A 21,216-nucleotide genomic window follows, 5' to 3' on the forward strand; every position below is an offset into this window, starting at 1 on the left:
AGATTTTAACGTGCAATCTGAGAAATTGCAGGCTTGAGACCCATATTTTAGGGCAAGGTATTCTCAGCAAAAAAACAGTCGAGAAGTGCCGTTTCCGGCCATCTGGGGGTTTTAAAAACCCAAAATTTTCTTGTTCGCTCCGCGCCAACTGATGGTGGCGCTCCGCTTAGATAGTCTCCACACATTAGCCCCCAATAATTTTCCCATTCCGCCGCGCCTGTGTAAGTCAGTAATAAAACTTGTTTTTGTTTATTTTAAATATAAATGTATTGTACACCTTTGAACGTTCATAGTATATATATTGCCCAAATATTAGCACAACCAAAGCCTATATCCACAGACGTACATTGCGTGACAAACTAGTTTATGAATACGAAACGTACTATAGAACGAAGGAACCAACAGCGGGTTTACATGTGTTTAATTTCTCGAACATCTGGGAAAGTTACATTAGTAATTTGCCACTTTCTGACACTATATATCTATTCACTCATATATAATGGATTATATATCCAGTTATACGTTGAGGACAAACGGCATCAGCTGATCAGAAGATTATAAAGAAGGTTTGTGTTTTTAGAGATCACGAGGAAAAGAACATCATACAGGCCCGGTCACACTATACCGATTTTTTATCGGAATACTATCCGATTTTCCCGGAGGAATCGAAACTGCCAGTTTTTCGTTCGGGTCTTCTAGCCACAGTGATAAAGGACCTGATTTGCTATCTGTTGAGCCATTCCGATGTGGAATAGCCCTCTCCTAACTTTTGATATTGACTCCGTTTCCTTTTATCGGATAGCTATCCGATTTCTCTTACGATTTTTATCGTTTTTCGATGTGACGTCACTTCAGAATGTAGTCCGTTCCAGAACCCCTCAGATTTGAAGTAGGTATTCGAATATTCCACTGCATTCATTACATTCACTACCACAAACCTCACTCTTCGGCCTAAAATCGGAAAAATCGGACCGTATTCCGATAAAATATCGCTGTAGTGTGACCGGGCCTAATTGGTAAGATTAGTTGTTGAATCAGCCGTTCTATATATTATCTATTTAGAGCTGCTGAGGTAGACTGCCCAAGTATCAAAGTCATATTGCTCAAAATCATGTTATACCTTTTGTGTCACGTAGTTATGATAGGGGAGAGGTTTTAATAAATAGAAATCATATAGTGCCATTTAGATTGGACATTTTGCACAGTTGTCATCCTTTAAATGACATTCAAGTATTATGCGAAGAATGATGGATTAGTTTTGATCTTATTGCTCACATTAGTTGCATTAATTGGATTAGTCATGTAACATCGAACACGCAGAGGACTATACACATTTACGCAACGAGGATATCACAATGAGTTGGTTTATTTCAGATGCATGTTTGCATATATAATTCGACACTACTAGTTAAGATAGTTACGTTTTATTGTATAGTTCAGTGGCGTAGGAAGGTACTTTTGAGTGGGGGGGGGGGCTGAAGACTGATGGCCGACCTGGGGGAGGGGTCTAAGGGGTTTTTGGAATTTTTTGCATTTCCAGGTGGCCTCAGATGCGATTTGGTGCAATATAGCACACTTCAACACCCACTCCATTTTGTAAACTTAATTTTGTATTTTCACCTAGCCTTACATGCAATTTGGTGCTCCAAATGAGGTTTTTTTCTCATTTGGAAATGAAAAAGGGGTTTTCTGACTTGCGAAGCGGGGGGGGGGGGCGGAATGATACTTCCGCCCCTCTACATTTTTCACTGGGGGGCTGGCGCCCCCCCCCCCCCCCCAGCCCCCCCCCCTCCCGGTTCCTACGCCCTTGGTATAGTTAATTGTTACTCTGAAAACTCAGTGTATATAGCAAAAAGAAAACGTATGCATTTCTTTTATTCAATAATCTACTGATTGATTTGTTGTCATTCACATTTACATTCCTTATCGAAGGCGAAAGGAATGATCTTTGCGATGATGATGGTTGTGTATGTGTGTAGCAACTTGGCTTTCAAAACGATAACTCAATAACTGTATGGTGGGTGAACTTTAATTAGAAACTACTTCAACGCAACATCCTGAAGTCCAAACTGTTCGTGAAGGACGTTGGTATGCTAGTGTCGCTCAAGTCATGCATTAACAACCTTCTCCAAAAGTTTGGAGCTGAAGGACGAGTTAAACACTGGCCAGAAATGTTTTAGCACTTCTGTGTTCAGACCATTTTGAACGGGTTATGCATGTATGTTCGTATTTCCACTCATATTTTATGGAATACAGGGATAAATAATCATTCGTTAAACCCTTCCTTTCTTTTCCTGCACTCTTTCCCAGATTGTGACGTAACTGAGTACAGTTTTTTTTTCAAGTGAGGGTTAACGATCATTATCAACATGGCAACCTGGAACCCTTTCATAGAAGACCTGACAGAAAACTTCTTCAAGTGCTCTGTTTGTTTGGATCAATTTAATGAGCCGAAACTGTTACCATGTCTTCATCGATACTGTAACGATTGCTTGAGGAAAGTTGTTCAAGCCAGCCATGATGGGACAATTGAATGTCCACTTTGTAAACAGCGATGTTGTATACCAAAGGATGGATTGGACGGCTTTAAGACTGATTTTCATATGAAGAGTGTGCTCGAGTTCATAGAATTGCGTAAATCATTCGAAAAGAAAGATTTGAAGCAGTGTGTGAGCTGTTCAAATGATGTGGTATGTTCCGCTTACTGTTTTAAATGTAGAGATTTTCTATGCGACAAATGTTACAAGGTTCATATCAGTAATAAAATGTTTACTGATCACCAACCAAGCACTCTGAAATTGGAAAATATGTTAGCTAAGAACCTAACAATGGAGGAAATAGCTGCAATGACGGAAGATCCCAGGTGCCATTCTCATATCAAAGAACCAGCCAAATTGTGCTGTGGTACATGCCAAAATGAACCGGTTTGTTTAGTCTGCACTCACGGTCAGCACAAAGGTCACGATCTCATAGATGTGACTCATCTAGCCAAGAAGGAAAGGACATTGCTGAATCGGAACCTCGCTGAACTAAGCAAGCACAAGACTAAACTATACGCGTTACCCGAGAAGGTTCAAATTGCGTTAGTAAAATTGAATGAAAATGTTACAAAGAAGACAAAGTTGTTGACAAGTCAACACGAGGAACAGGCAAAGAAAATAAAGGATAAACTTGCCGAATGTAACGACGAACGTGAAAAAGGAGCTGCTGACATAGAAAATAGAAGAAGATGTGAAAAACGTGAAATGACAGTTAAACATGAAGAGGAAATGAACCGATTGATCATGAAACATGAAGAAAATATGAAAAGTACAGATGTAAAATATGACCAGGAATTGGAAGAATTTAAGGACAATTGTAAAGAAACGGAGGGTGAATTCTTTAAAAAACTCGGGGAGTTAGATAGTAATTTCAAGACCTTGACAAAAACTAAAGATCTTCTTACAAGTCAAAACAAAAACGAATGTGAAGAAATACTAAATAAATGTAAGCAACTTATTAAACGGTTCGAAAACTTATCAGCAACGTCTTCTACCATTCTTGCATGTAATGACGATTGGACAGACGCACAGTGTGTCCCCGACATAAGAGCAGCCAGTGAACCTATGCTCGAAGAAATGAAACAAGAATATCCAGAGTTAGAATCTTTATCTGATTTTGTCATCAGTGATATAACAAAAGTAATATATGATAACGTTGTCATTACAGAAAGCGCAGAGTCCGTTGTTGATATTGCGGGAATCAAAGCTAAAAGTTACAGGATCGATGGTATGACAAGTAGTAGTAGCGATGGTAATATCGTTATGACTGGTAGGGTATCGGAAGAGGAATCACACATCACTGTTACTAACATGAAAGGAGAAATATTAAATCAGAATGTTTTAAATAGAAATAAGACATTTCGGATTCGGGCAGGTCGTTACTGTTGTAATTTGTCGGGGTTCAATGTCATTACAGTTTGCAAACCGGATGAAATCGGAATTTATAATATTTCTGACTCTTCTTACCAAAAGAAGAACATCAGTGATATGGTTAAGACGTGGCCAGAGAAAAGGCATGTGTGTTCTGTTACCACGAATCTCGCCAAGTATGAAATCATTGTTGGTACTAACAGAAGAGAAGTGTATGTCTTTGATTATCAGCTGAATTACAGTCACACCATATTACTACCTGATGTAATCAAGGAATCATATGATATCACCGTCCACGACGGTAATCTTCTGATCTGTGACTATTTGGGTAGGACCTCATATGCAGTTACCATGGTGACATCAAGGAGTAAGGTGGTGTATAAATTCACCAAACCAAATCTAAGTGGAGCTGACTTAAGACCTGTTAGTGTGTGCATATGCATGGGAGGGTTCATCTACATCTTATGGCGTGATGATAGTAGGCAGAACACTGTGCTAACACAATACAGTCGAGATGGTCGGCAATTACTAACATCAATGTCAGTTGATAACGACGCGCGGTGCATTACCACATCCGTAGTTGATGGTGAGGAGAAGCTCGTGATAGCTACCTTTATGTCGAGGAAGATGTATATATACGGACTAGTACTTGTATAGCGCTTTATAGAAATTACATTTTGAAACAAAGTGGTTTCGCGAGTTACGATATGGGCGCAGATCAGTCTTGGATAATGGCAGGGACGCGTGTCTGTTCTCTGATACTATCTAAGCGGAGCGCGACCATGGGTTCGTGCGTATAGGGTAGAAGTTTTTGGGGCAAATTTACCTCCCAGATCGCTGGAAATAACACTTCCCAGGCCCAAATGATGCTCCCAAACCTCTTTCAATTTTAGATCTCATGGCTTAGAAAGTTAGTTTGGGGAAATATATGGGCGTCTGCAGAAAAAAAATCAGGGGACAAATAATCCAAGTAGACTGTTGTATATGCGATGTGTTTGGGCTCCTCTTACAGAAAACAATTATAGACTGCTGCAAATGCGATTTCCATCCAATATTTAACAACTGTGGATAAGTATAATAAAATGAAAACTGCTGCATGTCATTTGCCCAATGCTTGATCAAACTGCGCCAAAGTTCAGTACAGGTGAATTTGAAATGCAGCGTTTGGTCTAGAAAAATTGGTGGGGACACGGAATATCATGTCCCCCCCACTGCAAAAGTTGGTGGGGACGCGTCCTGCTGTCCCCACCAGGATTTGCGCCCATGAGTTAGGATACACAGATCCGGTTGTAATCGTTGTATTTTGTTTGACTGGAGTTTTACACAAATAGGAAAATATTACAATCCTAATTTCTAAGAGTTATTGTTAGCTGCATTTATAATTGGCAAATAACTAGTTCCTAAGGAGTTTATCTCCGTATCTTAATATATCCATTACAAAGACTGGCTTTCTATATATATGGGATTAATTTACGTTAATATCAGTATGTTCATTCGTTACGAATAAATATTTTTACTACAGCCTAACACATTTTCTAGACATTTTCTTTGCCATTGTCGAGTTGAGATTGTTGTAAGGCTGTTGTCAGGTCAAATAGTAAATATAACACGCGAATCGTAAGTAGACTATAATGCAAGGGCGTAGGAACCGGGGGGGGGCTGGGGGGCGCCAGCCCCCCGGTGAAAAATGTGGAGGGCGGAAGTATCATTCCGCCCCCCCCCCCGGTTCGCAAGTCAGAAAACCCCTTTTTCATTTCCAAATGAGAAAAAAATCTCATTTGGAGCACCAAATTGCATCTTAGGCCAGGTGAAAATACAAACTTAAGTTGGGTGTTGAAGTGTGCTATATTGCACCAAATTGCATCTGAGGCCACCTGGAAACGCAAAAAATTCCAAAGGGGAGGGGGACACATATGCAATCTAGTCTTATCCAGACTGACTCGCCGGTTCAGCAAACTTTTTAAGTCCACGACTCGTGCCGTATCCATTAGGACTGAGCCACGTACGACCTTAGACCCCTCCCCCAGGCCGGCCATCAGTCTTCAGCCCCCCCCCCCCACTCAAAAGTACCTTCCTACGCCACTGCTATAATGCTACTGATTTGTGTGATATTCAATAAACAAGTTTATCTGACGGATTGTTACGAGTTAGAAATTTTGAAGTAAACTTGCAAACTTCCCGAAATATCTGGGTGCCAGTGGCGAATGCAAGTCAATCGGGGGAATATGATTCAGTGGGGGAGGGGGATGGATGTGTTCAATCACGAGGAAATTTTTCAGTCGGTGGATTTAAAAAAATATATTACATTCAGCCGGAAAAGAATTACACCTTGTGAATTAGTTCTTGTGAATTAGTTCTTGTTGAATAAACATGACTGCTTCAAATAAAAAAGCTAGATATGTCATTCATTACTGCAGATAATTAAAATATATTTACTCAATGAATCAGGTATTGTTCGTGATATCAATAATTTGAAGCTCAGTTTGTCTAGCCACTGCAAGTGACGTCAGCTCTCCAGAAGTTGGCTTCATAGCAGATGCTGGATATAAGAACCCTGACAAAAGTCCTGGTAATTATGTGCAAAATAGTCTTATCCAGACTGACTCGCCGGAAGTTCAGCAAACTTTTTAGGTCGACGACTCGTGCCGTATCCATTAGGACTGAGCCACGTACGACCAACAGACTCCAACCCTTCAGAATCGATACTCAGAATGCATAAAAGCTATTATAGCTTATTGGAGTTCAGCCTTGATATTTTAAAAACAAATGTCAATCGATCTCCGTCGGCAAGCTCCGAAAACTGTAGAAAAATGTTTCGAAATTTAAGATAGATCTTGCGACCCACGGCAATTTTTTAGTTTGAGGACCTTCGGTCTGTGTTAATCATTACGCCTGGGATGAACTATGTTATTAGGTTGATGTTATTTGCTTCAAGCATAAAGCAGCCAGATGTGCAGTGAATCAATATACTCATACTCGATTCTGTACTGTAGTATATATATATATATATATATATATATATATATATATATAATTCACATCATTTCACATACAACATCTAACTAAACATACATTTATTTATTTATACATACGCACTTTTCACACTTTCACAAACACACACAGATAGGTTGTAAGGACCTCCCACTGATGAACAGGCACGATACCTTTCGAACCGAGTCTTCCTGTGGCCGCTCATGCAGTTACTATAAGCTTCATCTGATGTGTTGTCCCTTTGTTAATTTTGTTCAATTTGGTAATAGGCTTGATTTGATGTTTATTCCATCTCCCACAACTCAAATCTTCAATGCAGCTAATTTATTTACATCTAACTTACTTGAGTGTTCTTGATAGGTGAACGTGGTTTCACGTGGGTTATCTGTTAATGTTTGTGAAAGCTGAATGGTTGCCTATGCTTATATCTCTTGGTGGCGGTGATGGCCGAAATTAAGGTAGGTAAGTACATGCCACGGTGGATACAACAACTATTTTAAATGGTTGTCAAATAGTCGGGTCTCGTGATTATTTCAGAAATTCTGTTTCTGCTTTCAAGATCTTAAGGTGTGTGTCATTCTTATTCCTAAACCTGTTGTTGATTGAATCTTCTGATTCTTTAACTGGACTGGAATCCATCATTCATTGTACGTGTCAGTAAATTCCATATTTAATTCACTGTATATAGGCTACATAAGTACTCTTTATATCCAGTTCTATTGTAAGGGTAATATTGTTTTTTGCTAAACCTTAGGTCATTTCCCCCTATAAATGCTTCCTCAAGAACACTTTTTTATCAAGACATTCAATATGCGTCTAGGTTTGTTTACTTTTTTCATAAGGTGACTTTTTTTCTTGGGTGTGTCTGTGTATGGAAAGTCTATGCTACAGTTATAGGCTACTTAAGTTTGGGCTATCTAAGTTAATCTAGGGATTTTTGTTTCTAGTAAGGGTATCTTCAATCATTATATGTATTTATCACCATTAAGCCAATAGGAATGAGTTGGTAAGTATAATCACGTACAAAACCAATTCTCGCACGATGCATAGAAAAACGAATCGAAAGCATTACTAAGGATTAATAGATTAAGAACAACATCCAGCCTCAAAATTTCTACCAAACGACCGTTATTTTGGCTCAATCTCTACCACGACACACGGTCACCAATCACCATCACATAGTTACGGCCACCATGATAGCCTCACCGCCTCCATGTTCAAACACGCATATAGCTCCTCCCTGTAGTTCTATTAACGTTGATTGAGTATAAACATCACAGAATATAAACTGGCTTAATTGAACACTCTATACGAGCTAGAGATAAAGTCATGCAAGGTTTGAATCAAAATCATTTTGTAAAAATAATTGGTCTTAAAAACACTTGATCGGTATTCTCATGAAATCAGTTGGGTAGGATTATACTCCTCCTCCCTCCCGCCCTGGCCCTACCTCTCCGTCATCTCACTCATTCATTCGGGTAGGAAAGCCAAGCCAGTTTAGTTACACACAAAGCACATATAAACACAGTTTAGGGAAGTATATGTTATCAATGGGATGGGTTTGTTTTTGTGGATTGGATGTTGGAGAGCATGAATGGAAGTACACGTGGTGCAAAACAAATGGGTAAATTGAGACAGTTTGGCCACATTAGGCCTCCGGGAGCAGCGTACGAATTTGTTTTACTACTGAGTAAAGAGGTTTGTTTACAAGTGACGAAAACAAGTTCTTTAGGCTATCTACACTGTCATTATTCTGAAAATTGATGGTTTCATGAATGCACACAATTTTTAATTTTTCGGTAAAATTTGCAAAGAAGACAGTTTAATCAACACAAATATTTAAATTTGTATAGGGCAGTTCTATTCTGTATGGAAACATTATATCTTCTGCTGTATTGTCATGAGGTGATATTATACCTCTTTAAGTTCCTATACCTCTTTAAGTTCCTATAAAACTCCTCCAAGATCTTTAACCAATTTGCACTTTTATCGTTCACGTTTACCCCTTGTTAAATTCCCATGATTCCCGAATAAAGAACAACATTAGAAATTGATCGGTCCATTTTCAGACGTCTAATTTAGGAGCCCCAAAATGATAGGCTCAGGAAAGGTGCCAAAAAGCAGCAGGAGCCTCATCTTTTTGATATGTTATCAATCAGGATCTAGTTGTTGTGGCTTACATGTTAAAGAGTATGAATGGAAATATACCTGGTGTAAAAATTGGGTCAATTGAGGCAACTTTAGACCACTTTAGGCCTCCCAGGAGCAGTGTGCGAAAATTGTATTCTATGCTGAGTATAATGAGGTTTGTTCACAAGTGAAGAAAACTACAGGCTCTCATAGCAAAAAATATGCACAATACGGCAAATTGATGGTGCCATTAATTGGCAACTTGTCAGTTATCCTGTAATGGGTAGCATTTGGCTAGTGAGAACTTCTATCCAAACTATAGCTATATTTGGGCAATAGATATACCCTTTGAACGTTCAAAGGTATTCCATACGTCTATATTAAAAATAAGCAAACACAAGTTTCTTATTGACTAACGCACTAAATCATGAAAGTAATGTGGTCTATAACTTCATGTTTTAGTGTCTAAGTCTATAAAAAAAAACTTGTTTTTGTTATTTTAAATATAGATATATTGTACACCTTTGAACCATCATAGGGTGTATATATATTGCCCAAATATTAGCACAACCAAAGTCTATATCCACAAACGTACATTGCGTGACAAACTAGTTTATGAATACGAAACGTACTATAGAACGAAGGAACCAACAGCGGGTTTACATGTGTTTAATTTCTCGAGCATCTGGGAAACTTACATTAGTAATTTGCCACTTTCTGACACTATATATCTATTCACTCATTTAATAGACTATATATCCAGTTATACGTCGAGGAAAAACGGCATCAGCTGATCAGAAGATTATAAAGAAGGTTGGTGTTTTTAGAGATCACGATGACGTAAATATTGAATAACTTGAGCCAAAGCATGGATGCATGTGGAACGCCAAACTCTAGGGGTACTGGTTCCGAAAGCTCGATATTACTGCAAACTGTTTGAAATCGGTTGGACAGATATTGACTCAAACTACTTCAACGCAACATCCTGAAGTCCAAACTGTTCGTGAAGGACGTTGGTATGCTAGTGTCGCTCAAGTCGTGCATTAACAACCTTCTCCAAAAGGTTGGAGATGACGGACGGGTTAAACACTGGCCAGGAATGTTTTAGCACCTCTGTGTTCAGACCATTTTGAACGGGTTATGCATGTATGTTCGTATTTCCACTCATATTTTATGGAATACAGGGATGAATAATAATGTGTTAAACCCTTTCCTTTTCTTTTCCTGAACTCTTTCACAGATTGTGACGTAACTGAGTACCGTACAGTTTTATCAAGTGAGAGTTACCAACCTTCATCAACATGGCTACCTGGAATCCTTTCATAGAAGACCTAACAGAAAACTTCTTCAAGTGTTCTGTTTGTTTGGATCAATTTAATGAGCCGAAACTGTTACCATGTCTTCATCGATACTGTAACGATTGCTTGAGAACGGTTATTCAAGCCAGTCTTGATGGGACAATTGAATGTCCACTTTGTAAACAGCGATGTTGTATACCTGAGGATGGATTGGACGGCTTTAAGACTGATTTTCATATGAAGAGTGTGCTCGAGTTCATAGAATTGCGTAAATCATTCGAAAAGAAAGATTTGAAGCAGTGTGTGAGCTGTTCAAATGATGTGGTATGTTCCGCTTACTGCTTTAAATGTAGAGATTTTCTATGCGACGAATGTTACAAGGTTCATATCAGTAATAGAATGTTTACTGATCACCAACCAAGCACTCTGAAATTGGAAAATATGGCAGCTAAGAACCTAACAATGGAGGAAATAGCTGCAATGACGGAAGATCCCAGGTGCCATTTTCATATAAAAGAACCAGCCAAATTGTGCTGTGATACATGCCAAAATGAACCGGTTTGTTTAGTTTGCACTCACGGTAAGCACAAAGGTCACGATCTCATAGATGTGAATGACCTAGCCCAGAAAGAAAGGAAATTACTGAATCGGAACCTCGCTGAACTAAGCAAGCACAAGACTAAACTATACGCGTTACCCGAGAAGGTTCAAATGGCGTTAGTAAAATTGAATGAAAATGTTGCAAAAAAGACAAAGTTGTTGACAATTCAATACGAGGAACAGGCAAAGAAAATAAAGGATAAACTTGCCGAATGTAACGTTGAACGTGAAAAAGGAGCTGCTGACATAGAAAATAGAAGAGGATGTGAAAAACGTGAAATAATTGTTAAACATGAAGAGGAAATGAACCGATTGATCATGAAACATCAAGAAAATATGAAAAGCACCGATGTAAAATATGACCAGGAATTGGAAGAATTTAAGGACAATTGTAAGGAAACGGAGGGTGAATTCTTTAAAAATCTCGGAGAGTTAGATAGTAATTTCAAGACCTTGACAACAGCTAAAGATCTTCTTACAAGTCAAAACAAAAACGAATGTGAAGAAATACTAAATAAATGTAAGCAACTTATTAAACGGTTCGAAAACTTATCAGCAACGTCTTCTTCCATTCTTGCATGTAATAACGATTGGACAGACGCACAGTGTGTCCCCGACATAAGAGCAGCCAGTGAACCTATGATCGAAGAAATGAAACAAGAATATCCAGAGTTAGAATCTTTATCTGATTTTGTCATCAGTGATATAACAAAAGTTATATATGATAAAGTTATCATTACAGAAAGTGTAGAGTTTGTTGTTGATGTTCCGGGAATCAAAGCGAAAGGTTATAGGATCAACGGTACGGCAAGTAGTAGCGATGGTAATATCGTTATGACTGGTAGGGTATCAACGGAGAAATCACACATCACTGTCACTAACATGAAAGGAGAAATATCAAATCAGAATGTTTTAAATAGAAATAATAGATTTCGGGTTATGGCATTTCGTTACTGTTGTAATTTGCCGGGATTCAATGTCATTACAGTTTGCACACCGGATGAAATCGGTATATATAATATTTCTGACTCTTCTTACCAAAAGAAGAACATCAGTGATATGGTTAAGACGTGGCCAGAGGGTAGGTATGTGTGGTCTGTTACCACGAATCCTGCCAAGAATCAAATCATTGTTGGTACTAACAGCAGAGAAGTGTATGTATTTGATTATCAGCTGAATTACAGTCACACCATATTACTACCTGATGAAATCAAGGCTTCATGTGATATCACTGTCCATGACGGTTATCTCCTGATCTGTGACAATTGGGGTAGGACCTCATATGCAGTTACCATGGTGACATCAGGGAGTAAGGTGGTGTATAAATTCACCAAACCAAATCTAAGTGGAGCTGACCTTAAACCTGTTAGTGTGTGCATTGGCTTGAGAGGGTTCATCTACATCTTATGGCATGATGATAGGCAGAACGCTGTGCTGAGACAATACAGTCGAGATGGCAGGCACTTACTAACAACAATGCCAGTTGATGACGACGCATGGTGCATTACCACATCCGTAGTAGGTGGTGAGGAGAAGCTCGTGATAGCCACCTTATTGTCTGGGAAGATGTACATATACGGACTAGTACCTGCATAGCGCTTTATAGAAATTACATATTGAAACAAAGTGGTCTCGCGATTTACGACATAGGCGCAGATCAGTCTTGGATAATGGTGGGGTCGTGTGTCCGTTCTCTGATACTATCTAAGCGGAGCGCGACCATGGGTTCGCGCGTATAGGGTAGAAATTTTTGGGGGGCAAATATACCTCCCAGATCGCTGGAAATAACACTTCCCAGACCCAAATGATGCTCCCAAACCTCTTTAAATATTAGATCTCATGGCTTAGAAATTTAGTTTGGGGAAAAACATTGGCGTCTGCAGAAAAAAAAAATCAGGGGACAAATAATCCAAGTAGACTGTTGAATATGCGATGGGGTTGGGTCCTCTCACAGAAAACAATTATAGACTACCGCAAATGCGATTTCCATCCAATATTTAACAACTGTGGATAAGTATAATAAAATGAGAAATGCTGTATGTCATTTGCACAATGCTTGATTAAACTGCGCCAAAGTTCCATACAGGTGAATTTAAAATGCAGCGTTTGGTCTAGAAAAATTGGTAGGGACACGGTATATAATGTCCCCACCACTGAAACAGTTGGTGGGGACGCGTCCCGCTGTCCCCACCAGGATCTGCGCCCATGAGTTGGGATACACACATTCGGTTGTTATCGTTGTATTTTGTTTGGCTGGAGTTTTACACATATAGGAAAATATTACAATCCTAATTTCTAAGAGTTATTGTTAACTGCATATATAATTGGCAAATAACTAGTTCGTAAGGAGTTTATCTCCGTAAATTAATATATCCATTACAAAGACTGGCTTCCTATATAGGGATTAAGTTACGTTAATATCAGTATGTTCATTCGTTACGAATAAATACTTTTACTACAGCCTAACACATTTTCTAGACATTTTCTTTGCCATTGTCGAGTTGAGATTGTTGTAAGGCTGTTGTCAGGTCAAATAATAAATATATCACGCGAATCGTAAGTAGACTATAATGCTACTGATTTGTTTGATATTCAAAAAACAAGTTTATCTGACGGATTGTTACGAGTTAGAAATTTTGAAGTAAACTTGCAAACTTCCCGAAATATCTGGGTGCCAGTGGCGAATGCATTTCAATCGAGGGAATATGATTCAGTGGGGGAGGGGGATAGATGTGTTCAATCACGGGGAAATTTTTCAGTCGGTGGATTTAAAAAAATATATTACATTCAGCCGGAAAAGAATTAGACCTTGTGAATTTGTTCTTGTGGAATAAACATGACTGCTTCAGCTTAAGAAGCTAGATATGTCTTTCATTACTGCAGATAATTAAAATATATTTACTCAATGAATCAGGTATTGTTCGTGATATCAATAATTTGAAGCTCAGTTTGTCTAGCCACTGCAAGTGACGTCAGCTCTCCCGGAGTTGGCTTCATAGCAGTTGCTGGAAATAAGAACCCTCACAAAAGTCCTGGTAATTATATGCAAAATAGTCTTATCCAGACTGACTCGCAGGAAGTTCAGCAAACTTTTTAGGTCGACGACTCGTGCCGTGTCCATTAGGACTGAGCCACGTACGACCAACAGACTCCAACCCCTCAGAATCGATACTCAGAATGCATAAAAGCATATATAGCTTATTGAAGTTCAGCCTTGATATTTTAAAAACAAATGTCAATCGATCTCCGTCGGCAAGCTCCGAAAAATGTAGAAAAATGTTTCGAAATTTTAGATAGATCTTGCGACCCACGGCAATTTTTTAGTTTGAGGACCTTCGGTTTGTGTTAATCATTACGCCTGGGATGAACTATGTTATTAGGTTGATGTTATTTGCTTCAAGCACAAAGCAGCCAGATGTGTAGTGAATCAATATACTCATACTCGATTCTGTACTGTAGTATATATATATATATATATATATATATATATATATATAATTAAACATAATCAAACATTTATTTCAGAGTATTTACTGGTTTAATTGAACACTCTATATACGAGCCAGAGATAAAGTCATGCAAGGTTTGAATCAAAATCATTTTGTAAAAAATTGGTCTTGAAAACACTTGTTGGTATTCACATGAAATAAGTTGGGTAGGATTATACCCCCCCCCTCCTGGCCCCTCCCCTCCGTCATCTTTCACATTCCTTCGGGTAGGAAAGCCAAGCCAGTTTAGTTACACACAAAGCACATATAAACACAATTTAGGGAAATATATGTTATCAATGAGATGGGTCTGTTGTTGTGGATTGGATGTTGGAAGTGCAAAACAAATGGGTAAATTGAGACAGTTTGGCCACTTTAGTCCTACGATTTGTTTTACTACTGAGTAAAGAGGTTTGTTTACAAGTGACGAAAAACAAGTACTTTAGGCTCTCATAGCAAAAAACTCTACACAGTCATTATTCGGAAAATTGATGGTTCCATGAATGCACACAATTTTTGAGTTTTCGGTAAAATTTGCAAAGATGACAGTTTAATCAACACAAATATTTAAATTTGTTCAGGGCAGTTCTATTCTGTATGGAAACATTATATCTTCTGCTGTATTGTCATGAGGTGATATTAAACCTCTTTAAATTCCTATAAAACTCCTCCAAGGTGTTTAACCCTTTGCACTTTTATCCTTCACGTTTACCCCTTGTTAAATTCCCACGATTCCCGAATAAAGAAATGCATTTGAAATTGATCGGTCCATTTTCAGACGTCTAGTTTAGGAGCACCAAAATGATAGGCTCAGGAAAGGTGCCAAAAAGCAGCAGGAGCCTCATCTTTTTGATATGTTATCAATCGGGATCTAGTTGTTGTGGCTTACATGTTAAAGAGTATGAATGGAAATATATCTGGTGTAAAAACTGGGTCAATTGAGGCAACTTTAGACCACTTTAGGCCTCCCAGGAGCAGTGTGCGAAAATTGTATTCTATGCTGAGTATAATGAGGTTTGTTCACAAGTGAAGAAAACTACAGGCTCTCATAGCAAAAAAAATATGCACTGTCATGGTACGGCAAATTGATGGTGCCATTAATTGGCAACTTGTCAGTTATCCTGTAATGGGTAGCGTTTGGCTAGTGAGAACTTCTATCCAAACTATGGCCATATTTGGGCAATAGATATACCCTATGAACGTTCAAAGGTATACCATACGCCTATGTTAAAAATAAACAAACACAAGTTTTTTATTGACTGACACACTAAATCATGAAAGTAATGTGGTCTATAACTTCATGTTTTAGTGTCTAAGTCTATAAAAAAATACTTGTTTTTGTTATTTTAAATATAGATGTATTGTACACCTTTGAACCATCATAGGGTATATATATATTGCCCAAATATTAACACAACCAAAGTCTATATCCACAAACGTACATTGCGTGACAAACTAGTTTATGAATACGAAACGTACTATAGAACGAAGGAACCAACAGCGGGTTTACATGTGTTTAATTTCTCGAGCATCTGGGAAACTTACATTAGTAATTTGCCACTTTCTGACACTATATATCTATTCACTCATTTAATAGACTATATATCCAGTTATACGTCGAGGAAAAACGGCATCAGCTGATCAGAAGATTATAAAGAAGGTTGGTGTTTATAGAGATCACGATGACGTAAATAGTGAATAACTTGAGCCAAAGCATGGATGCATGTGGAACGCCAAACTCTAGGGGTACTGGTTCCGAAAGCTCGATATTACTGCAAACTGTTTGAAATCGGTTGGACAGATATTGACTCAAACTACTTCAACGCAACATCCTGAAGTACAAACTGTTCGTGAAGGACGTTGGTATGCTAGTGTCGCTCAAGTCGTGCATTAACAACCTTCTCCAAAAGGTTGGAGATGACGGACGGGTTAAACACTGGCCAGGAATGTTTTAGCACCTCTGTGTTCAGACCATTTTGAACGGGTTATGCATGTATGTTCGTATTTCCACTCATATTGAATACAGTGATGAATAATAATGTGTTAAACCCTTTCCTTTTCTTTTCCTGAACTCTTTCACAGATTGTGACGTAACTGAGTACCGTACAGTTTTATCAAGTGAGAGTTACCAACCTTCATCAACATGGCTACCTGGAATCCTTTCATAGAAGACCTGACAGAAAAATTCTTCATGTGTTCTGTTTGTTTGCATCAATTTAATGAGCCGAAACTGTTACCATGTCTTCATCGATATTGTAACGATTGCTTGAGAAAAGTTATTCAAGCTAGCCATGATGGGACAATTGAATGTCCACTTTGTAAACAGCGATGTTGTATACCAGAGGATGGATTGGACGGCTTTAAGACTGATTTTCATATGAAGAGTGTGCTCGAGTTCATAGAATTGCGTAAATCATTCGAAAAGAAAGATTTGAAGCAGTGTGTGAGCTGTTCAAAGGATGTGGTATGTTCCGCTTACTGTTTTAAATGTAGAGATTTTCTATGCGACGAATGTTACAAGGTTCATATCAGTAATAAAATGTTTACTGATCACCAACCAAGCACTCTGAAATTGGAAAATATGGCAGCTAAGAACCTATCAATGGAGGAAATAGCTGCAATGACGGAAGATCCCAGGTGCCATTTTCATATAAAAGAACCAGCCAAATTGTGCTGTGATACATGCCAAAATGAACCGGTTTGTTTAGTTTGCACTCACGGTAAGCACAAAGGTCACGATCTCATAGATGTGAATGACCTAGCCCAGAAAGAAAGGACATTACTGAATCGGAACCTTGCTGAACTAAGCAAGCACAAGACTAAACTATACGCGCTACCCGAGAAAGTTCAAATGGCGCTAGTAAAATTAAATGAAAATGTTACAAAAAAGACAAAGTTGTTGACAAGTCAACACGAGGAACAGGCAAAGAAAATCAGGGATAAACTTTCCGAATGTAACGATGAACGTGAAAAAGGAGCTGCTGATATAGAAAGTAGAAGAGGATGTGAAAAACGTGAAATGACTGTTAAACATGAAGAGGAAATGAACCGATTGATCATGAAACATCAAGAAAATATGAAAAGTACCGATGTAAAATATGATCAGGAATTGGAAGAATTTAAGGACAATTGTAAGGAAACGGAGGGTGAATTCTTTAAAAAACTCGGAGAGTTAGATAGTAATTTCAAGACCTTGACAACAGCTAAAGATCTTCTTACAAGTCAAAACAAAAACGAATGTGAAGAAATACTAAATAAATGTAAGCAACTTATTAAACGGTTCGAAAACTTATCAGCAACGTCTTCTTCCATTCTTGCATGTAATGACGATTGGACGGACGCACAGTGTATCCCCGACATAAGAGCAGCCTGTGAACCTATGCTCGAAGAAATGAAACAAGAATATCCAGAGTTAGAATCTTTATCTGATTTTGTCATCAGTGATATAACAAAAGTTATATCTGATAACGTTGTCATTACAGAAAGCGCAGAGTCTGTTGCTGATTTTCCGGGAATCGAAGCTAAAGGTTACATGATCAACGGTATGACAAGTAGTAGCGATGGTAATATCGTTATGACTGGTATTGTATCAAAAAAGAAATCACACATCACTGTCACTAACATGAAAGGAGAAATATTAAATCAGAATGTGTTAAATAGAAATAAGAGATTTGAGCTTCGGGCATATCGTTACTGTTTTAATTTGTCGGGGTGCATTTTCATTACAGTTTGCAAACCGGATGAAATCGGTATTTATAATATTTCTGACTCTTCTTACCAAAAGAAGAACATCAGTGACATGGTTAAGACGTGGCCAGATGGTAGGCATGTGTGTTCTGTTACCACGAATCTCGCCAAGAATGAAATCATTGTTGGTACTACCAGCAGAGAAGTGTACATTTTTGATTATCAGCTGAATTACAGTCACATCATAGTACTACCTGATGTAATCAGGGTATCATCTGGTATCACTGTCCACGACGGTAGTCTTCTGATCTGTGACTATGAGGGTAGGTCCTTATATGCAGTTACCAATGTGACATCAGGGAGTAAGGTGCTGTATAAGTTCACCAAACCAAATCTAAGTGGAGCTAACCTTAAACCTGTTAGTGTGTGCATAGGCTTGGGAGGGTTCATCTACATCTTATGGCATGATGATAGTAGGCAAAACACTGTGCTAACACAATACAGTCGAGATGGCAGGCACCTACTAACAACAATGCCAGTTGATGACGACGCACGGTGCATTACCACATCCGTAGTAGATGGTGAGGAGAAGCTCATGATAGCCACCTCAACGTCTGGGAAGATGTATATATACGGACTAGTACTTGCATAGCGCTTTACAGAAATTACATATTGAAACAAAGTGGTTTCGCGAGTTACGACATGGGCGCAGATCAGTCTTGGATAATGGTGGGAACGCGTGTCTGTTCTCTGATACTATCTAAGCGGAGCGCGACCATGGGTTTGGCAAATATAACTCCCAGATCGCTGGAAATAACACTTCCCAGACCCAAATGATGCTCCCAAACCTCTTTAAATTTTAGATCTCATGGCTTAGAAATTTAGTTTGGGCGTCTGCAGAAAAAAAATCAGGGGACAAATAATCCAAGTGGACTTTTGTTTATACGATGGGTTTGGGGTCCTCTCACAGAAAACAATGACTGCCGCAAATGCGATTTCCGTCCAATATTTAACAACTGTGGATAAGTATAATAAAATGAGAACTGCTGCATGTCATTTGCATAATGCTTGATCAAACTGCGCCAAAGTTCAATCCAGGTGAATTTAAAATGCAGCGTTTGGTCAAGACAAATTGGTGGGGACACGGAATATCATGTCCCCACCACTGAAAAAGTTGGTGGGGACGCGTCCCGCTGTCTCCACCAGGATCTGCGCCCATGAGTTAGGATACACAGATTCGGTTGTTATCGTTGTATTTTGTTTGACTGGAGTTTTACACACATAGGAAAATATTACAATCCTAATTTCTAAGAGTTATTGTTAGCTGCATATATAATTGGCAAATAACTAGTTCATAAGGACTTTATTTTCGTATCTTAATATATCCATTACAAAGACTGTCTTCCCACATATAGGGATTAATTTACGTTAATATATCAGTATGTTCATGTTATGAATAAATACTTTTACTACAGCCTAACACATTTTCTAGACAAGGTTGGCGTATTATTCCTTGGGTATAAGCAATATTGGCTTCGTGATACAATGTGGTATATATCATTACAGATAATTTCTGGATTTCAACTCTTTCTTTATAATGTTCCTCTATTTAAAATAACCTCTTATGACATATGATATACGTATAAGTGCTCTTTTTTTCTTGTATCTTCTTAATAATATCTGCACCCAACGAAGTTGGACGTACAATATATATACATGCATTTCCGAAGGGAGGTCTTTTTTGACGTATAGCTGTAAACACAATACCGCAAGAACGGAATGCTGATAGGCTACTTCGTTTCTTAATACCGTATATTGCGCATACTTTAGTAATATATTGCGAACATGGTGGTCAAAGATAATTAGAAACAGTTCTATAACAGAGACCGAGTCTTTGGGATCCAATCCCAAGTCCGTCTTGTTCAAATACCAAAGTTACCAGTTTTACAAACTTCTAAGTTTAAATTTAAGACAGAAAATGTAACCTATGTTAATAGACGTTGGATCACAGCAAAGAGTATTAGGACCTATAGATATCCGTAATTCTTTCTTACCTGAGGCAACACACTTATTTAACTCGCGTGCAAAGCGATCTGGCCACAGTGTGTGATCTGTCACTTGCAGCCCTCTGTGCTGCCTCTGTTACTGTTCTGGTTCTGCTTATTTAGTTTTATTCTCGTAGCTGTTCACTTGTAGTTTACTTATTGTTTAATTATGTTTGTATTCACTATTGTTTTATGTTTACTGTCGATGGGAAGTAATTTCCGTTTTCTGTTTTCTGAAATGGACAATAAATTTTCTATCTATCTATCTATCCGTCCTTTTGACGTTCAGAATAGCCGGTGTGAAGGATCCGGTTCGTCGACAGCCTTCCTTGATGGCTATAGTCGGCGGGGACATATGGCAATGATATTGCAGTGAGCCTTACATTAGTTTGCACTTAATAAAAGAATATGAACATATTAAAGAAAGGGTTAGATAGCGTAATAAAATCGTAAATACAACGTTATTTTTTTGGTGTAAATATAACGTCCCCATGCAGTCTACAAAATTTCGCAACTACAACGTAACTTTGTAACGTTAATAAAACGTAAACGGTACGTAAATATAACGTTATAAAACGTAATTTTGTTAGATGGGTACACACAGAGACACACTCGGATTTACTACTTCACAAATGCACAACCGACGTTTAAAGTACAACAGAAACACACATCACATGACAGATACATTAATATACAGACAAAAGCAATACAAAACATAAACAGACATACAAACAAACGGAATGTGTGAGACAACATAGAACGTTATAAGACACAGATAAACATATAACTAGACAGACTTATAGGCACAATTTATGCTGACACAAACATACATATAAGCAAATAAATCCATGCAAACATACACTGACACACATAATCAGTGCAGACAGAACAAAAATATAAAAATACAGAGAAATAACCACACGTTTAAATCATCGGAAACTCATAAAAATATTCACACAATTCATCAGGATACACACACACACAGACACCCTCACGCACATACACACGCACACATAAACCCATACGGTATTAATAAAGTACCTTTGCAACTACGTGTACGGCTTCA

General features: G+C 38.3%; 3 protein-coding genes across 3 annotated transcripts; all 3 read left to right on the forward strand.

The window, feature by feature from the left end:
* The first annotated feature begins 317 nt into the window (after positions 1 to 317).
* Positions 318 to 5,503, forward strand: LOC139979313 (uncharacterized). Its single transcript, XM_071990031.1, has 2 exons — positions 318 to 566; positions 2,311 to 5,503. Exon 2 carries the CDS (start codon positions 2,370 to 2,372, stop codon positions 4,566 to 4,568), a length of 2,199 nt encoding a protein of 732 aa, XP_071846132.1. The 5' UTR covers positions 318 to 566; positions 2,311 to 2,369; the 3' UTR covers positions 4,569 to 5,503.
* A 4,175-nt stretch (positions 5,504 to 9,678) lies between these two features.
* Positions 9,679 to 13,625, forward strand: LOC139972942 (uncharacterized). Its single transcript, XM_071979263.1, has 2 exons — positions 9,679 to 9,845; positions 10,273 to 13,625. Exon 2 carries the CDS (start codon positions 10,334 to 10,336, stop codon positions 12,524 to 12,526), a length of 2,193 nt encoding a protein of 730 aa, XP_071835364.1. The 5' UTR covers positions 9,679 to 9,845; positions 10,273 to 10,333; the 3' UTR covers positions 12,527 to 13,625.
* A 2,286-nt stretch (positions 13,626 to 15,911) lies between these two features.
* Positions 15,912 to 19,507, forward strand: LOC139979329 (uncharacterized). The gene is made up of 2 exons (XM_071990032.1): positions 15,912 to 16,078; positions 16,501 to 19,507. Exon 2 carries the CDS (start codon positions 16,562 to 16,564, stop codon positions 18,755 to 18,757), a length of 2,196 nt encoding a protein of 731 aa, XP_071846133.1. The 5' UTR covers positions 15,912 to 16,078; positions 16,501 to 16,561; the 3' UTR covers positions 18,758 to 19,507.
* The last annotated feature ends 1,709 nt before the right edge of the window (positions 19,508 to 21,216 follow it).

This window comes from Apostichopus japonicus, chromosome 2 (genome assembly GCF_037975245.1).
Source record: "Apostichopus japonicus isolate 1M-3 chromosome 2, ASM3797524v1, whole genome shotgun sequence".
NCBI classification, from domain to species: Eukaryota; Metazoa; Echinodermata; class Holothuroidea; order Aspidochirotida; family Stichopodidae; genus Apostichopus; species Apostichopus japonicus.

Excerpts from the sequence above, each read along its gene's own strand:
- LOC139979313 (XM_071990031.1), top strand. The coding sequence starts at position 2,370 with ATGGCAACCTGGAACCCTTTCATAGAAGACCTGACAGAAAACTTCTTC.
- LOC139972942 (XM_071979263.1), top strand. The coding sequence starts at position 10,334 with ATGGCTACCTGGAATCCTTTCATAGAAGACCTAACAGAAAACTTCTTC.
- LOC139979329 (XM_071990032.1), top strand. The coding sequence starts at position 16,562 with ATGGCTACCTGGAATCCTTTCATAGAAGACCTGACAGAAAAATTCTTC.